At 43.8% G+C, this 18,941-nt stretch overlaps 1 protein-coding gene and 1 pseudogene across 7 annotated transcripts in view; both read left to right on the top strand.

Annotated features, from left to right (window-relative positions):
- Positions 1-5,951: 5,951 nt before the first annotated feature.
- KCNMB3 (potassium calcium-activated channel subfamily M regulatory beta subunit 3) overlaps positions 5,952-18,941 on the top strand; it is a 37,338-nt gene continuing 24,348 nt past the window's right edge. For 4 of the 7 annotated variants that reach the window (XM_074031430.1, XM_074031428.1, XM_005546430.5 and 1 more), the window contains exon 1: positions 5,952-6,441. In XM_074031430.1, the coding sequence (XP_073887531.1) occupies positions 6,380-6,441 (62 nt within the window). In that variant the 5' untranslated portion in view covers positions 5,952-6,379. Of the gene's footprint in view, positions 6,442-10,368; positions 12,781-18,941 lie in introns of those variants that run through there. The other 3 variants (XM_074031429.1, XM_074031427.1, XM_015445548.4) reach the window with 3 other exon arrangements.
- LOC102121202 (leucine-rich repeat flightless-interacting protein 1 pseudogene) lies at positions 10,369-12,709 on the top strand (annotated as a pseudogene).

Raw genomic sequence — 18,941 nt, 5'->3', positions numbered from 1 at the left:
CACCATGAACAGGTTTGCTGATGGTGATGTGAGTTCCTAAAATGGTGAAGAACTTTGGAAACGTCCGAATAAAACAAAGTATAAATTTCTTTCGATTTACATAGTAGATGCATTTCGGGGAAATTCAGTGGATATTGAAAAAGCACAAAAGATACTTCAACACAAGGTACTTTGTACTTGATGTAAAATGGCATTAGGTTTTTTACTCAGATCATAATAAGTAGCCCTGTCATCTACATTAATTTCCAGTGGACATGAAATAAATTTCCATCACACTTGGGGCAATTCTTTGTTGCGTGGGACGTCTACCACATCTGGCTGTCCACTCTCTAAGTGCCTGGCAGTGCCCTTCCAATCATGGTGACAACCAAGAAACACCCTCACCCACAGACCCACAGATTCCCAAATGCCCACCAGGAGGTGGCATCGTTCCTTTTGAGGTGCCACTAAATACTCTACTAAAGTGGAATGTTTGAGTCAAATTGAACTCTATGAGAGGCTCATTAAATGCTTGTGGAATAGAATGAGCAGGAATCTTGCAGATCCTCACAGCCATCATTTTGAATTTTAATTCACAATGTGGAGAGAGCATAGATATAACTAGAAGAGCTATACAGGGATAGCCTAATGGTTTAATATTTCAAGCCTACCCCAATTTGTTGGAAGTTGCTGCCTTTAGTGGTGAACACAGAATAATTTTTGCAGTAGTGTCCAGCTTCTGCAATCATCCAGCAGCTATTTACTGAGCATCCATGCCAAGCACTATTCCAGGAGCTAGCAATACAGTAATAAACAAAAGACACAGATTCAGGCCCTCATGGAGCTAAAATTTCAAGCTCAGGAGGAGCTAACAAAGGTGTGCGCCATGGCGTCGGGAACATACTGTCCATGAATTTGTCTTACCTGAAACAAGAGAGTTATCTGAATTACTACTAATTCTCAAGGACTTTCCTGAGATTTATTTTTATTTTTATTTTTGCGACAGGGCTTCATTCTGTCATCCAGGCTGGAACGCAGTGGCGCTATCTTGCCTCACTGCAACCTCCACCTCCTGGGTTAAAGTGATTCTTGTGCCTCGGCCTCCCAAGTAGCTGGGACTACAGGTGTGTGCCACCACACCTAGCTAATTTTTGTATTTTTAGTAGAGACAGGGTTTTGCCATGTTGGCCAGGCTGGTCTCAGACTCTTGGCCTCAAGTGATCCACCTGCCTCAGGCTCCCAAAATGTTGGGATTACAAGACTGAGCCCCTGTACCTGGCCTGGGATTTTATTTTTTAAAATTAAGCACTGTCCGGGGGTTGGGGCATGGGGCAGTCAATGTGGGAACCAAAATGGAGAGAAGAGTGAAGCCTGAGGGTGCTGGACAAATGGGATATTAAAACTTTTTGGGCTGGGTGCGGTGGCTCACGCCTGTAATCCCAGCACTTTGGGAGGCCAAGGTGGGCAGATCACAAGGTCAGGAGATCAAGACCATCCTGGCTAATATGGTGAAACCTTGTCTCTACTAAACAAATACAAAAACTTAGCCGGACGTGGTGGTGGGCACCTGTAGTCCCAGCTACTCGGGAGGCTGAGGCAGGAGAATGGTGTGAACCTGGGAGGCGGAGCTTGCAGTGAGCTGAGATCGCGCCACTGCACTCCAGCCTGGGTGACAGAGTGAGACTCTGTCACACATACCAAAAAAAAAAATAAAATAAAAATTAAGCACTGGATATAGATTTATTTTTCTATTCTTTGTCTTTTTCTCCTTAGAAAGAGAAACAGAAAAAAAACAAAATAAAATAACTTCTAATTGATTAAGAATTCAGGTTATTTGCATTCTTATTAATGGGGGTTATTCTATAACGTTTAGGAATGCATCAAAATTCATGACCAGATATCACTTGCCAAGAATGGGGGCTTCATCAAATCCGGAACGGAATTTATCTAAAAGTGATCAAGACATGCAGACTTATAAAAAGCCATGAACATCCTGTCTGTATAACAACTTGGCCAGCAACACTCCTGGGGCAAAGGACTAAGGCTCTTTCAAGCCTTGACAATAAGACACCTATAAGAATAAGCCCAAGCTCCTCCTGAGCGAGGAGGCCGACTATTGTCAGTAGAAGCATGGACTTTTGAATGTGATCTGTTCTGGAGCCCCAGAACTAGCTTTTGTTACTTTGTGATTTTTGCATAAGTTCCTCAGACTCTCTGGTCTTCTGTGTCCTCATCTGCTGAAGGAGCAAAAAGTTCCTACCTCCTCAAGTCCTGTGTCTGAAGGACACTATGTTCCCATAGCACTGAGCACAATCCCTGGCACATGGTTACTTAGGGCACCCAAGTTATCATTATGTGTCTAGGGAAAGTTGGGTTGGGCGTGCAGTGGTTGGATTCTCTTCTTTCTAGGTGAGCGCTGCCTCTCAGCAGCTGATGGGGGAATCCCTGCATTATTGTCACACCAGGAGAGAAGATACCTGCTTCCTGCAAGCAAACTTATGATTTCATACACTTTATTGGATCTTAAAGGCAGATCTTTTTTTGTTTTGTTTTGCTTTTTTGAGATGGAGTTTCGCTCTTGTTGCCCAGGCTAGAGTGCAATGGCGGGATCTGATCTTGGCTCACTGCAACCTCCGCCTCGTGGGTTCAAGCTATTCTCCTGCCTCAACCTCCCAAGTATCTGGAATGACAGGCATGTGCCACCATGCCCAGCTAATTTTGTAGTTTTAGTAGAGACAGGGTTTCACCATGTTGGTAAGTCTGGTCTCGAACTCCTGACTTCAGGTGATCTACCTGCCTCAGCCTCCCAAAGTTCTGGGATGAGCCACCACGTCCGGCTTATAGGCAGATCTTAACAGCACATTAAATCACCTGCTCCAACTCCCACAATGCACAGAGAAATAAGCTGAGTTCCAAGGAGGCAGCATAACCTGAGACTAGAAATGGTGCTTAGGTTCCTAAGCCCAGGCCTCCAAGGCCTATTTCCTGCATAATGTGACCTGATATCTCCCAAAGTATAAATGTAGGGCCACCTGTGTTAAGATCACATGAAGGGCTTTTTAAAATGCAAATTCCGTCATCCTAATTGTTTTATCAGAATCTCTAGAGATGGGACCTGGGAATCTGTATTTAACAGAGGATCACACTTGAGTTCAAGAACCACTCATGTAGTAGAAAAATTACCTCAACTTACAATATGAAATGTGTCTGTGCCAAGTGCCACCTGGTAAAGACTCGATCACAGTGGATTTCAAACAAGATAAAATATTGAGGGCTGTTGAACTGTCGAATAATTTCAGCTATTATTTCTATTAGTTTCTGCCTCACTATCCATCGAGTTGTTTGTATGCCAGGATAGGCCCAGTTCTCTGGCTCTTGTGAGCGTGTTTAAGTCAGTGTAGCTCTCTGCTCTTGCAAAAGCCCAAAAAGTGATTTAACATATGTATAGACTTAGAACTGTAACTAGCTCATAAATAGTAGCCGTTAGTATTATCACTCAGAGCAGGAAAAGCACCTGCACAGAGGTGATGCTGGTTTTTCTGATGTGAGCCTAGTTCAGGCAGTCAGGTGCCCATTTGATTAGCAAGATGGCTGGAGATAATAATCAGGGTAAAGGAAAGATCCCATCGAATGCTCCAGAAGTTTGTGGCACAGATCATACTTCCTTGTTGTTTGTTTTCCTGCAAAGAGAATGTAAGATCAGATGTGACTTTACTTTTGACAGTTTGAATTCTTGCTCACGTCGGCAAAAATTCCCCATATTGGAATGACTGTCCAGTTAGGGGTTTATTTATTCTCCTACGCACAAATATAGACAGTCACGCAAAGAACAGGCTGTTGTATAATTTTAGGTTTTGTCAATGATTTGTGCATCTCTAAATTGGAAAACACAGGCATAGTTTTCATGAACATGGAGAATTTCAGCTACAAAAGAATTTTTAGCCATAATAGGTATTGTATATTTAATTGAGAGAACGTGAAAAAGAATGAGGAAGTATTTTCTCCAGTATGGTGAAAGGCAAAGAGGGTTCTTTATTTCCCCTTAAGTAAAGCATCTACTAAATGCAAAAGAAATGATTGTGGACTCTGGAACCTGGAACCCATGACGCCAGCATTTTGCAGTAATAGCCTCTTTCATACATAGATCTCATAACAGTTTGTAGACACTAAGTTTTTCCATGCTCCTGCAACTCACACTGGATTTTTATTTACTTCCTTTTTGCTCTGGAAAAGCAGGGCAGGAAGTTTTTAAAGGGTTCCTTGCAGTTACAAAGCTAGAATTTGAACCCAGTGTCAAAGCCTCTGGGTCAGATTGAGAAGGGTCCCATGTTGTGAGCTTGGCAGTTAATTCATGGTTGCTGTTTTATGGAGCAGGAGGTGATCCTTAGTGACTCAGAGGAAGAAGTAAACTGAGGGAGGGTCCGGGAGACCAAGGTACAGTGCCTGGCATCTCTTATCTCTGCATTCTAAGTGGCTTAGCCTTGCTGTGTTCCTGAATGCACACATTGGGATTGCAACTCACACTGACCACTTTAGGTTATTCTTGAGAGAGAGGCTGTGAGTCCTGAATGCAGTACGTGTGTGTAGGGGGCTTGGCTTTCAGGCCAAGAGTGGAGTGAGTGTGGTGTTTGGCAGACAGAGAGGCCAGTTGGTTATCAAGTGAAGGAGCGCTAGGGAAAAAGTTCAAAGGGCAAAAAGCTATGTTGCTCCTTCTCACTTACTGTCCATGAGTATTTTCTTTTAAATGGAACCAGAATCATAAGGTAAGAATGACCATGAGGCTCTGGTAAAGGCAGGTGCAAGTTTTGTGTGACAGGAGTCTCATGGACTAAAAAATGATCATATTTCTGAGGTTGAATTAAATGCATAAAAGCAGCAGCAAATCACACACTTCTTCAAAGAGAGTTACCAAGTTGCAGGGGAAATTTATTAGCACATCTAAGTCTGAAAAGGAAAAGCTATCTCATATATATGAGGTTAAGTTGGAAGAAGGAGGCAGAAGGAAGAAATTCCAGTTGTTACCTTTTTTTTAAATTCCAAATTGCATCTGTTCACTAAAAACAAATATTTTGGACTGGGTGCAGTGGCTTACACCTATAATCCTAGCACTTTGGGAGGCTGAGGCAGGCAGATCACTTGAGGTCAGGAGTTCGAGACCAGCCTGGTCAACATGGTGAAACCCTGTCTTTACTAAAAATATAAAAATTAGCCAGTTGTGGTGGCACATGCCTGTAATCCCAGCTACTCGGGAGGCTGAGGCAGGAGAACAGCTTGAACCCAGGAGGTAGAGGTTGCAGTAAGCTGAGACCGAGCCACTGCACTCCAGCCTGGATGACAGAGGGAGACTCTGTCTCAAGAAAACCCCCAAAAATATTTTATAAGATAGAAATAGAAAAATAATACAAATGAAAAGTGTATTAAGTATATATTTTTATTAAGCAATATTAAAATGGCTGCAAGTAAGAGTTTATATAGCTATATTTACATGGATATTTATAGATGAGATTATGCTTACATTCTTGCCCACACCATCTTGGAAGATGTTAAGATAATATCGCCTTGACTGAAAAACATACAGCAAATGTGGTCTATTTGGCATTCTATCATCCACATCTACAGGTGCCTGTAGCAATGTGAGGTACAATAATATAATGGTAATTGATGTTCCTAATTTGGGAGTGTGGAAAGATCCTCAAATGTCTTTTAGATCATCAGAGAAAGATAAAATAATATTTGATATAGCTTTTTTAAATTTGAGATAGTTTTAATGGCGAGTTATTTTATGGCCCTGTATCGTGAAAAATTGGGAAATCACATATGGTTTAAAAGCGAATTCTCTTAATTGGAACATGCTATAAACTAGAAAACCCATTATTTCAGCTTGCACTCTAACAGACAATACGTGGAAAAGGAAACGCGGCCAGGGCAAAACATTTCCTCTTCTTATAAACCTTGAACTGAGTATGTCCCTCACCAATTATAGAGTGTCCCTTGGGCCTCAGAACTTTCCACAAGCGTTGAGGTCTCTATGGCGATGCTCCCGGCTACCGAAGCGGAAACACAGGTGATAAGGTGGCGGCAAGCACAGGTTAAAGAGAGAGAAGGAGCTTTGGCTGCAGCAAACCACGCAGGTCCTTCTTGATCGTCTAGAACTGACGGCTCCGCCTTGCCAGGAGTCTGCAGAACCACGCGGCTGGCCTCCCCGGAGTTACCCCCTCTCCAGGAAGGCGCGGCAGGCGGCAGCGCCGGAGGCTCGGGGCTTCTCATGGCTGCAGCCGCGCTGGGGGCTGGGGGCTCCCGCTGGGACTCGGCTTCCGTGGATGCCTAAGCTTCACCTTTCCCGCGCCCGCAGGGGCATGACTCAGGTGAAAGGAGGTCATTTCCTCAGGCCCCTGGCCTCATGCAGCCCTTCAGCATCCCCGTGCAAATCACACTCCAGGGCAGCCGGAGGCGCCAGGGGAGGTAAGTTACCTCCAGAAGCTCGGCCGGTAGTGGGAATCGGGCTGAATAAGCAATTGGAAGAAGAGGGGACATCTCGAGCTTGGGGAGTGAGTGTTTCCTTGTTCTCTGAGGATGCCCACTTGCCATGCCTCCCAGGGTCCCCAGGAGGCTTCCCCAGCAGCACTCACATCACGGGGCTGCAGCCTTTCCTGTTGGCTCTGTCCTCCAGGTTGCCAGTTCTTGGAGACTGGAGACCTTTGAAACTCACCTGTGGCTCCCCAGCACTAGATCATAGCCTAGCCCATAGTTGGTGCTCAATAATTGTATCTTGGTTGAATGAGGAATGAAGAAATTACACCAGCATTCGGTCCCATTGGTGAAGCCTTGGAGTCACAGCCCTTGGATTCAAACCCAGCTCACCACTTAATCAGCCATATGATTGGGCAAGTCACTTAACTTCTGTTTGCCTCATCTCCTTATCTGTGAAATGCAGATAGTAAGAGCTCCTGCGTGCCTCAGCACAGTATACCACATCCTCTCTAAACTATACTGTTATACCACGTACATGCTCTACACCTCTCTAAACTCTAGCCTTTTAGCTATTGTTATTACCCACCCTACTCTTCTCCTTAAACGGGAAAGTAAGAGATTATCTTCAGGACCCATTTTCTCCCCAGTGAAATGCAAACCAGAGGAGCTGAAAGCCTCTAGTGAGCTGCACCCCTTTTGCCTGCCCCAGGATTGGGGCATGGGGCAGTCAACGTGGGAACCAAAATGGAGAGAAGAGTGATGCCTGAGGGTGTTGGACAAATGGGATATTAACATCTTTTGGGCTGGGTGCGGTGGCTCACACCTGTAATCCCAGCACTTTGGGAGGCCGAGGTGAGTGGATCACCTGAGGTCAGGAGTTTGAGACCAGCCTGGCCAACATGGTGAAACCCCATCTCTACTAAAAATACAAAAATTAACTGGGCATGGTGGTGGCGCGCCTGTAATCCCAGCTACTCAGGAGGCTGAGGCTGGAGAATTGCTTGAACCTGGGAGGCAGAGGTTGCAGTGAGCAGAGATCGTGCCATTGCACTCCAGCCTGGATGACAAGAGCCAAACTCTGTCTCAAACAAACAAGCAAAACTTTTTGGGAGGGGTACATTTCACAGCGAGGTTCACTCACTGTCTGGAAATATGCATGATTTATTATTGGCTCTAGTGGAGTTGGGAGCTGAGAATTGGAAAACATTAAAGATGGTAATGGTCATCATGTTACTCACTTCCATTATCTTTTAACTGCACTCAGGGGTATTTGAGAGACTGCATAAGGAGAGTGAGATACAGGAGTTTGGATAGGATGGGGGTTCAGGGAGGAAGGACCAGACAGACTACAGAGGAAAGAAAGGCGTTCTTCTCTGCTAGACCTGAACCAATTCTTTTGTGAACAGACAATTAAAATGAATCACTGTATGGCAAAAGATCAAATACAAACATGCAAGAAATAAGTTTTAGTGTCCCATTCGTCACACAATTAACTAGATATAAAGGCAGTTGTGTTGTCATCAAAGCAACCTAGTATATCCCATTTTCATTTCTGAAATGCACAACTGAATTATTGCTATTTTCTCTTGCTGAACTTGATGAACTATGTTGACTTAACCTTATATGCTGTTTCAAAATAAGTTGTTAAATAATGTTGTAATTAAAAAACAGAAGAGTAAAAATAATTACCAAGGGTCTCCTCTGTAACCAAAACAAATTACAGGGAAATACTAATATAATGTACTTCATGTTTAGAAATTCATTTCACATACATCAGTGAAATGAATGTTAGATGAATTACGAAGTTTTGATGAGCCACAGCATCTTTCTAAGGAATACTTCTTGCACAAGTTTCAGTGCTGGAGGGAGAGGCTGCTGGCTTCTGTGGGGATCACACCCAGGTGAGTGTGTTCAGGCTGTTTGTAATTGAGTTTGCCTCAGGCTAAGCCAGAAGCTGCCTGTAGCTGTGTGTCCTACTTGGGCTGGGTGGGAAAGTCAGTCCTACCTGCAGTGAAGAAACAGAAAGTGGTAGATATTGCCTTGATTATGAATAAAACAGCTCAAGGTAATACACTGGTTAGAAGTGGACAGGTATTACTGGCAGAAAAAGGAATCAATATGCTTTTTATCCATCTTCTGACTAGAAAGCAAACTAAATCATACCTAAGTGCTTTGAGGTCCTCGAATGAAAGATGCTTGTAAATACAACAAAGTTAATTACAAGGCTGTTTATGGTCTGAGAAAACTGGAAACAATCTAATAATATTCAATAATAAGGAAAGGGTTAAGGAAATATTGCATATCTAATTAATGGAACATTATGTAGCCAATGGGATTACAAAGAATTGTTAATGATATGTGAAAGTGCTTATTATGTTAAGTGAAAAAGATAAGATTAACAAAAAAAATCTCAAATCATATCTAATGTGATCTCATTCTGTTTAAAATAATATAGGCGGGGTGCGGTGGATTATGCCTATAATCCCAGCACTTTGGGAGGCCAAGGCAGGTGGATCACTTGAAGTCAAGATTTCGAGACCAGCCTGGCCAACATGGTGAAACCCCATTTCTACTAAAAACAAAATAATTAGCTGGGCGTGGTAGCAGGCACCTGCAATCCCAGCTACTCGGGAGGCTGAGGCAGGAGCATTGATTGAACCCGGGAAGCAGAGGTTGTAGTGAGCTGAGGTCACGCCACTGCACTCCAGCGTAGATGACAGAATGAGACTCCATCTCAAAAAAAACAAAAAAAACAAAAAAACAAAAAACACAAAAAACAAAACAAAAACCCAGAAAACAAAAACCTAATATAGAGCATGAGGTGATTAACCCAGCAACCAAGTGCACAATACTTACCTTTAAGTGTTAGAACTGTGGGTGAGTTTTTGTTCTCTTCTCTATGGTTTTTGGATTTTTCAAGTTTCGTACAATGAGCATATAAAAATATATTACTTTCATGAATCATTTGATATTTGTTGAGGAATTCTTTGTGAATTTACAAACAAATTCTAAGTTTGTAGTCAGGTCTCATAAATGTTCCATACATGCTTGAGAATAATATATATTCTATAGGAGTCAGTGTTCTATATTTATCATTTAGATAAAACTTGTTAATTGATTTACTTAAATCTATTACCCTACTGATTTGTTCAGGTCGAGCTATCTAAATTACTGAGGGAGTGTATAAAAGTGCCTCATAATCTGATAGTGGATTTTGTCTATTTCTTCTTGTAGTTTGATCAGTGAAACAATGCTATTAAGGTACATACAAATTAGCATTGTTATATCTTCCGTGTGAATTGAACCTTTGATCAGTGTTAAAACCCTGATACTTAAATTTCTAGTAAAGCTTTTAATTCTTAACATTCATGTTTGCTTTCTGTTACATTTTGCCCATAAATTTCACCCTTTATGTATCTGTGTTTTAGATGTATCTTTTGTAAAAACATACATATAGTCCTCCATTTACAGTGGGATTACATCCTGAAAAATCCATCATAAGTTGAAAATACTGGAAGTTGAAAACTTAAGAGTATTATCTATTTACCCTCATGATTGTGTGGCAGACTGGGAACTGTGGCTGGCTGCCACTGCCCAGCATCTCAAGAGAGTAGGGTACTGCATATCGCTAGTCCAGGAAATAATGCAAATTCAAAATTTGAGGTACAGTTTCTACTGAATGCCTATTGCTTTCACACCACAGTAAAGTAAAAAAATTGCAAGTGGGCGGCGGGGCGGGGCGGGTCATGGGGCGGGCGGAGGCGCCCAAGCTCGGCTTCCCCGGTGTCCTCCCACCCCCGGCCGGCTCAGCCCGCGGCCAGCTGCGCCCCGCCCCTGCTGGCCGATTCCAAGCCCGAGCCCAGTCTCGCGAGCCGCTCCCCGGCAGGCTGGCCCCTGGCCCCGGAAGCGCGAGCGTTCACTCCGCGGCGAGTGGCCCCGTCTCCGCGGACAGAGCGCGCGCCCCCAGGCCCGGCCCGCGAGGGGCTCCCGGCGAGGTCCCCGAGAGTTTCCCGCTGGGTGGAGCTGGCCGAGCCCAGCAGGATGACCAGCCCCGCAGCCGCGCAGAGCCAGGAGATCGACTGTTTGAGACCGGAAGGGCAGAGGCTGGCGGAGGCCCGGCTCGTGGCAGCACTGACGGCCGGGGCGGAGGCTCGTGAGATCCGCATGAAGGAGCTGGAGCGGCAGCAGAAGGAGGTAGAAGAGGGACCAGAAAAAGATTTTACTGAGAAGGGGTCTGGTAACACGCCAGGCCTGTCTGCAGCCACGCTGGCCTCTCTGGTTGGGAGTTCCTCTCAGAGAGGCAGCTGGAGACACCTCCATCTCCATCCACACTAAGGCCTCCATCAGGGAAATAAAGAACTCTCTAGCAGAAGTTGAAGAGAAATATAAGAAGGCTATGGTTTCCAATGCTCAGCTATACAATGAAAAGACAAACTTCATGTACCGGGTTGATACCTTGAAAGATACGTTGCTGGAGCTTGAAGAACAGCTGACTGAATCTAGGCAGCAGTACAAAGAGAAAAAGAATTTGAAAGGGAAAAACATGCCCACAGTATACTGCAATTTCAGTTTGCTGAAGTCAAGGAGGCCCTGAAGCAAAGAGAGGAAATGCTCGAGAAACATGGAATAATCCTAAATTCAGAAATAGCTACCAATGGAGAGACTTCCGACACTCTCAATAATGTTGGATACCAAGGTCCTACCAAGATGACGAAAGAAGGGTTAAATGCCCTCAAGTCGACAGGGGATGGGACCCTAGGAAGAGCCAGTGAAGTGGAGGTGAAAAATGAAATCGTGGCGAATGTGGGGAAAAGAGAAATCTTGAACAATACTGAGAAAGAATAACACACAGAGGACATAGTGAAGGACTGTGTGGATATAGAGGTATTCCCTGCTGGTGAGAATACCGAGGACCAGAAATCTTCTGAAGACACTGCCCCATTCCTAGGAACCTTAGCAGGAGCTACCTATGAGGAACAGGTTCAAAGCCAAATTCTTGAGAGCGTTTCTCTCCCTGAAAACACAGCACAGGTTGAGTCAAATGAGGTCATGGGTGCACCAGATGACGGGACCAGGACTCCCCTTGAGCCATCGAACTGTTGGAGTGACTTAGATGGTGGGAGCCACATAGAGAATGTGGGAAAGTCAACGGTGACTCAGGTTGGAGAGCAGGCAGGCACAGTGGCCTCGTGCCCTTTAAAGCATAGTGATGACACAGTTTATCATGATGACAGATGTACGGTAGAGGTCCCCCAGAGTTAGAGACAAGCACAGGGCATAGTTTAGATAAAGAATTCACCAACCAGGAAGTAGCTGAGCCCAAGGAGTTTCCAGTGCATAGTACAGAAGTAGGTAGGGATCACAACGAAGAAGAGGGTAAAGAAACAGGATTAAGGGATGAGAAACCAATCAAGACAGAAGTTCCTGGCTCTCCAGCAGGAACTGAGAGCAATGGTCAGGAAGCGACAGGTCCAAGTACAGTAGACACTCAAAGTAAACCCTTAGATATGAAAGAGTCTGACGAAGAAAAGACTGACCAAAAGGGAGACGCATTGGACTCATCGCAGAAGACAAAGGACAAGAGAAAGAAAAACAAGAAGAAAAAATCCCCAGTACCCGTAGAAATCCTTAAAGAATACAGATTTAAACGAAATTAAGGAAGAGCAGGTAAAGTCTACTGACAAAGTCAGCAGTGGAAGCCCAAAATGAGGTGACTGAAAATCCAAAATAGAAAATTGCAGCAGAAAGCAGTGAAAATGTTGATTGTCTGGAGAATCCTAAAATTAAGTTGGACGGAAAACTTGACCAAGAAGGCGATGATGTAAAAGCTGCAGCTGAGGAGGTACTAGCTGATGGAGACACATTAGATTTTGAGGATGTCACAGTTCAGTTATCAGGCCCGAGGGCTGGTGGTGAAGAATCAGATGAAAGTGTTGCAAAAGATAATGCCAAAATAGATGGTGCCACTCAAAGCAGTCCTGTAGAACTGGAGAGCGAAGACACAGATTGCTGCACGCTGCCCAAAAATGAAAGTCCCTCACAGGACATTAGTGATGCCTGTGAAGCAGAAAGTACAGAGAGGTGTGGGAAGTCAGGACATCCAAGTCAGACCGTCAGGAAAGCTTTAGACAGCAATAGCCTAGAAAACGATGACTTGGCACCAGGTGGAGAGCCGGGGGACTTCAATCCAGAAAGCAGAGAAGATACCAGAGGAGGGAACGAGAAGGGCAAAGGCAAAGAAGACTGTACCATCTCCTAAGCTGAGGCAGGCGGCAGGCATGGTGCACAGGAAGTCTGAGCGTGAGGGGCTCTTTTCTCTCCACTGCCAATGTAAGTAGAATGTTCTAAATTCACAGAGGTGCACTGTATGCCAATTACCAGGTGATCTACTGCTTTAAGTTATAGACTGTTACTTGTAGATTTCCATGTAATCATTGAGGTTATCACCCAGATTAGAAAGACATATTTGTTATTGGTGTGTGTTCTAATTGAGAGTATTCCAGTAGTATCAAACAATAATGTCTACTGTTTATAGTCCACTTAATAAAAATAGAAGCATTTACCATTTGCCTTAGGCTGATAGGAATATGGATATTCTTGACCAAATATATCAGCGTCTAAGTGAAATGACCAAACAGCATTCTTAGATTTCTGTATTATGAATAAAATTGATATTTAAATTAATGTCTTTTTCACATATGTGTACTTTCATATTTGATTTTAAAATGTACATTATAACTTGTAAGGTATTTTATTTAAAGGAGATAGCCAAATAGCAAATAGGTCACTGAATAAGATTTGCACCTTAGAACAATAATCATTTTAAGGATAACAAGTAAACGTCTGAAAGCACGAGGGACTTTATTTGCCTTCACCCTCATGTAAGTCTTTGATCTTGAACCAATGCTTTTGGATCTCATTGTTGATGATACCTGAATTTACTTTGTAGGGGATTTTAACTTCATGCTGATGATGTATTGAATTCATTTTATACGAAGATTTGAAGATTTTTTCTGGAAGTGATATATGTCAAATTACATTTCCTACTGCAGTATTTGAGCGGGGACAGTCATTTTTTTAAATGTTTTTAGCTGGGCATGGTGGCTCACACCTGTAATGTCAGCACATTGGGAGGCCGAGGTGGGTGGATCACCTGAGGTCAGGAGTTTCAGGCCAGCCTGGCCAACATGGTGAAACCCTGTCTCCACTAAAAATACAAAAAATTGGCCGTGCGTGCTGGTGGGCGCCTGTAATCCCAGCCACTCCGGAGGCTGAGGCACGCCTGAACCTATGAGGCGGAGACTGCAGTCAGCTGAGACCGAGCCATTGTACTCTAGCCTGGACAACAAGAGCGAAACTCTAAAAAAAAAACCACACACACACACACACACACAAAACAATGTTTTCACGCCTGTAACCCTAGCACATTGGGAAGCCAAGGTGGGAGGATCACTTGAGGCCAGGAGTTCAAGGCTGCAGTGAGCTATGATTGCACCACTGTACTCTAGCCTGGGAGATAGAGTGAGACCCTGTCTCTAAAAAAAAAAAAAAAAAAGATTTTGAACCTTAAAATTACTTCTCTTTGTTTGAATTTCTAATCATCATTCACAAGAGCAGTAAAAAAAAGGTTACTTGTTCTTGTGCAAACTACTAATTAGACTATAGTAGGATATTTTGAAGAGCTGAATCACTTTTGGTATTTTGGTATAAATATTTTCATTTGTTATTTCCCAGTATATTCTTATTGGAAAATTCTTGTTTTGATCTGCCTGAAGAAAATATCTGTTTTCTATATAAAGACACATTTAAAAAATAATTGTAAAGTTAGATATAATTGGAAAATATAAAATCACAAAGGAATGTACCTTATGAATGTTGTTGACATTTTATGAAATTATGTGGATTCATATTACTGTTACAAGACAGAATTGAATGCAAAAAGACCAAAACCTCTATAAAATTTGAGGAAAATGTGTAATGTAATTGAAATAAAAACATTTTATAATTGTAAAAAAAAAAATTGCAAGTGGAACCATCTTAAGTTGGGGAACCACCTATATGTATTTAAATCTAGTCTGACAATCTTTATATTTGAAAAAAATTTTTTTGGAGACAGGGTCTCACCTGTCACCGAGGCTGGAGTGCGGTAGCACAATCATAGTATGTCTGGAATTGGTGGGTTCTCGGTCTTGCTGACTTCAAAAATGAAGCCGCAGACCTTCGTGGTGAGCGTTACAGTTCTTAAAGATGGTGTGTCCGGATTTTGCTCTTTCTGATGTTCAGCCATGTTCAGAGTTTCTTCCTTCTTGTTGGTTCATAGTCTCACTAGCTTCAGGAGTGAAGCTGCAGACCTTCGTAGTGAGTGTTACAGCTCTTAAGGCAGTGTGTCTGGAGTTATTCATCCCTCCCAGTGGGTTCGCGGTCTTGCCGGCCTCAGGAGTGAAGCTATAGACCTTTGCGGTGTTACACCTAATAAACACAGTGCCAACCCAAAGAGTGTGCAGCAGCAACATTTATTGCAAAGAGCAAAAGGACAAATCTTCCACAGCGTGGAAGGAGACTCCAGCAGATTGCCACTGCTGGCTTGGGAGGCCTGCTTTTATTCCCTTATCTGACCCCACCCACATTCTGCTGATTGGTCCATTTTACAGAAAGCTGATTGGTCGGTTTTATAGAGAGCTGATTGGTCCATTTTGACAGAGTGTTGATTGGTGCATTTACAATCCCTGAGCTAGACACAGAGTGCTGATTGGTGCATTTACAATCCTTTAGCTAGACATAAAAGTTCTCCAAGTCCCCAACATATTAGCTAGACACAGAGCACTGATTGGTGCATTTACAAACCTTGAGCTAGACACGGAGTGCTGATTGGTGTGTTTACAAACCTTGAGCTAGACACAGATTGCTGATTGGTGCATTTACAATCCTTCAGCTAGACACAAAAGTTCTCCACCTCCCCACTAGATTAGCTAGACACAGAGCACTGACTGGTGTGTTTATAAACCTTCAGCTAGACACAGAGTGCTGATTGGTGCATATACAATCCTCCAGCTAGACATAAAAGTTCTTCAAGTACCCACCCAGGTGACTTTGCCTAGTGGATCCCGTGCCAGGACCATGGGCAGAGTCACCCGCTAATCCTGCCCCACACCACTGCACTCTTCAGCCCTTGGGCAGTGGATGGGATGGGGCACCACAGAGCAGGGGGTGGCGCCCGTCGGAGAGGCTCGGTAGTGCTGGAACCCACTGCCTGGGGGTTCAGGCATGGCGAGCTGCAGGTCCTGAACCCTGCCCCACCAGGAGGCGGTTGAGGCCCGGTGAGAATTGGAGCGCAGCAGGCAGGCAGTGTTGGGGGACCCGGCGCCCCCTCCGCAGCTGCTGGCCCGGGTCCTAAGCCCCTCACTGCCTGTGGCCAGTGGCGCTGGCCAGCTGCAACGAGTGCGGGGCCTCCTGAGCCTGCACCAATCCGGAACTTGTGCCAACCTGGAACTCGTGCTGGCCCAGGAGTGCTTGGCAGCCCCAGTTCCCGCCCACGCCTCTCCCTCCGCACCTCCGCACAAGCAGGGGAGCTGGCTTGGGCCTCTGCCAGCCCAGAGACGGGCTCCCACAGTGCAGCGGCAGGCTGAAGGGTTCCTCATGCGTGGGCAGAGTGAACGTCCTGGCCTGAGGAGGTGCTGAGAGCGAATGAGGGCTGCTAGCACATTGTCACCTCTCAACAGCTTACTGCAGCCTCAAACACCTGGGCTCAAGGAATCCTCCTGGCTCAGCCTCCTGAATAGCTAGGACTATAAGTGTGCTGCTACAACTGGATGGTGTTTTAATTTTTATTGTGTAGAGACAGGGTCTCGCTATGTTGCCCAGGCTGGTCTCGAACTCCTGGGTTCAAGTGATCCTCTGTTCAAGTGATCCTCCCACCTTGGTTTCCCAAAGTGTTAGGACTATAGGCATGAGCCACCACAGCCAGCCCTAATCTCTATCTTTTAACTGGATCATTTACTCCATTTAGTTTTATAGTAATTACTGATACACTGATGCAATAACATTATTCTATCATGTTATTTTGTGCTATTTGTCCTGACTTTTTCATGAGTTTTTCCCTCTTCTTTATTGCCTTCTTTTGGATTGATTTCTTCCCCTTCCCTTCTTTGTCTCTCTACTAGTTTGGAATTTCTGGAGTGTCACCTAAAAGAGTAGAGAAAGGTGATATTTCTATGTAGCATGCATATTTGAACTTTTCAACATGAAATTAATGTCTTTATCTTTCCCCATGGAAAAATTACCACTGTTACCCCCTCTAAATTATATCCTCTTGTCATGTATTTATCTTTTCTTTTAACCCCACAAGACATAATAGTAATAGGATAATTACAATTATTATTACTTTATAGAATTAATATCTTTTTTTTTCCTTTGAGATGAAGTCTTACTCTGTTGCCCAGGCTGGAGTGCAGTGGCACGATCTCAGCTCACTGCAACATCCACCTCCTGGGTTCAAGTAATTCTCCCACCTTAGCCTCCCGAGTAGCTGGGATTACAGGTGCCCGTCACTACACCTGGCTAATTTTTGTGTTTTTAGTAGAGACAGGGCTTTGCCATGTTGGCCAGGCTCATCTCAAACCCCTGACCTCAGGTGATCCACCTGCGTCAGCCTCTGAAAGTGCTGGGATTATAGGCGTGAGCCACCATGCCTGGCTGTTGTGTGTTTTATGATTTTTAAATGAGTGGATATACTCCTTGGACATTTATATACTTTTTTTTGTTTGTTTTTGAGACAGAGTCTTGCTCTTTTGCTAGGCTGGAGTGCAGTGGCGTGATCTTGGCTCACTGCAACCTCCGACTCCTTGTTTAAGTGATTCTCCTGCTGCAGCAGCTAGAATTATAGGCACATGCCACCACACCCAGCTAATTTTTTGTATTTTTAGTAGAGATGGGGTTTCTCACCATGTGGGCCAGGATGGTCTCAATCTCCTGACCTCATGATTCGCCCACCTCGGCCTCCAAAAGTGCTGGGATTACAGGCATGAGCCATTGCACCTGGCCTATAGAATTATTTTAAGGCCTAAGTTAAAGGTGTGTGCCTACAGAGAACGTATGTATTTAAATTTGCCAGTTTGCAGAGGGCACCATGTACTTAAACAACATTACACGAAATTCTTAGTTTGAGATTGTTGTATTACCCAGGTAGTACGAATTCAGGCTGTAAATTCCCTTGAGGATCACCTTGAGGATTATCTAAAATTTCAGGGGAGATTGTAGTTTTCCTCCCCTAGTCAGTGTTAAGGTTTGAGAAAGGCATTTTCCTTGCCATTTCCTATGGAGTGGTGCAGTGGGAGTTAAGGGGGAGGGACTATTTCCAGTTCAACCTGACACTGACTTTTAAGTCCTTTGGGGTTCCAGCTCTAGTTGGATGGTATATTAAACTGCATACCTCGGATAGACCTTGGACATTGTCTCCTGTCCCCGTGACCCTAAAAACGGTGAAACAAAAGCTCAAGTTCACCAAGTTCCGCAAATGCCCTCAAGTTAAAACTTTACTTCTGTCCACCTTCCTCTCTGGGTTCCTACTTTCACATAGTTTTGTCTTTTGAGTATTTCCAATTCTTTTTAAGCTTTGGCCAGAAGTTTTAGTTGTCTGTAGTTACAGTGAGTGTCTAGTGTACCATACCACTGAAACAGAAGCCTGGTACTTTTACAATAATAAAAACATGTCTATGTGGTTTTTTTTTTTTAATTTTTAATTTATTTATTTACTTTTTTTTTGAGATGGAGTCTCATTCTGTCGCCCAGGCTGGATGGAATGCAATGGCGCGATCTTGGCTCACTGCAACCTCGGCCTCCCGGGTTCAAGCGATTTTCCTGCCTCAGCCTCCCGAGTAGCTGGGATTACAGACACATGCCACCATGACTGGCTAAATTTTGTATTTTTGGTAGAGACAGGGTTTCACCATTTGGTCAGGCTGGTCTCAAACTCCTGAGCTCAGGTGATCTGCCCACCTTGTCCTCCCAAAGTGCTGGGATTACAAGCGTTGAGCCACTGCGGCCAGCCAAACATATCTATGTTTTAATTTTTTATGATTATTTTATATTATCCCTTCCCCACACATGAAATAACTTCTTTCCAAGTGACTTATGAGGTTGTCAACTTTTCATAAAGCCTTGGAACAAAGTGGGTAGAAAAATTATAAATAAAAAGTCTTGTCTAGGGTACTACAGGTCTGTCTTATTCCTAAATTAGAATCAGGTTATGCCAGTTTTTTATAACATACCATTTATAATTGGGTATGTTAAAGAATGTATTAGAAATCCCATAGTAACCTCATTATAAGCCTCTTTACCCATGGATTCCAAGGATATCTTACAATAAATCTCTGGGATACCTTATGCTACAGAGCAACTAAAGTCCAGCTTTAGAGCACAAGGGAAATGCAGGATATTGGGTCCTGGAAACTACAAAAACCACCAAACTCTGCTTTACGGCTAAAACTTTCTTT

Source organism: Macaca fascicularis, chromosome 2, assembly GCF_037993035.2.
Source record: "Macaca fascicularis isolate 582-1 chromosome 2, T2T-MFA8v1.1".
Lineage (NCBI taxonomy): Eukaryota > Metazoa > Chordata > Mammalia > Primates > Cercopithecidae > Macaca > Macaca fascicularis.
Note: the sequence above shows the minus strand (reverse complement) of the source record. Positions and strands in the feature narration are given on the sequence as shown.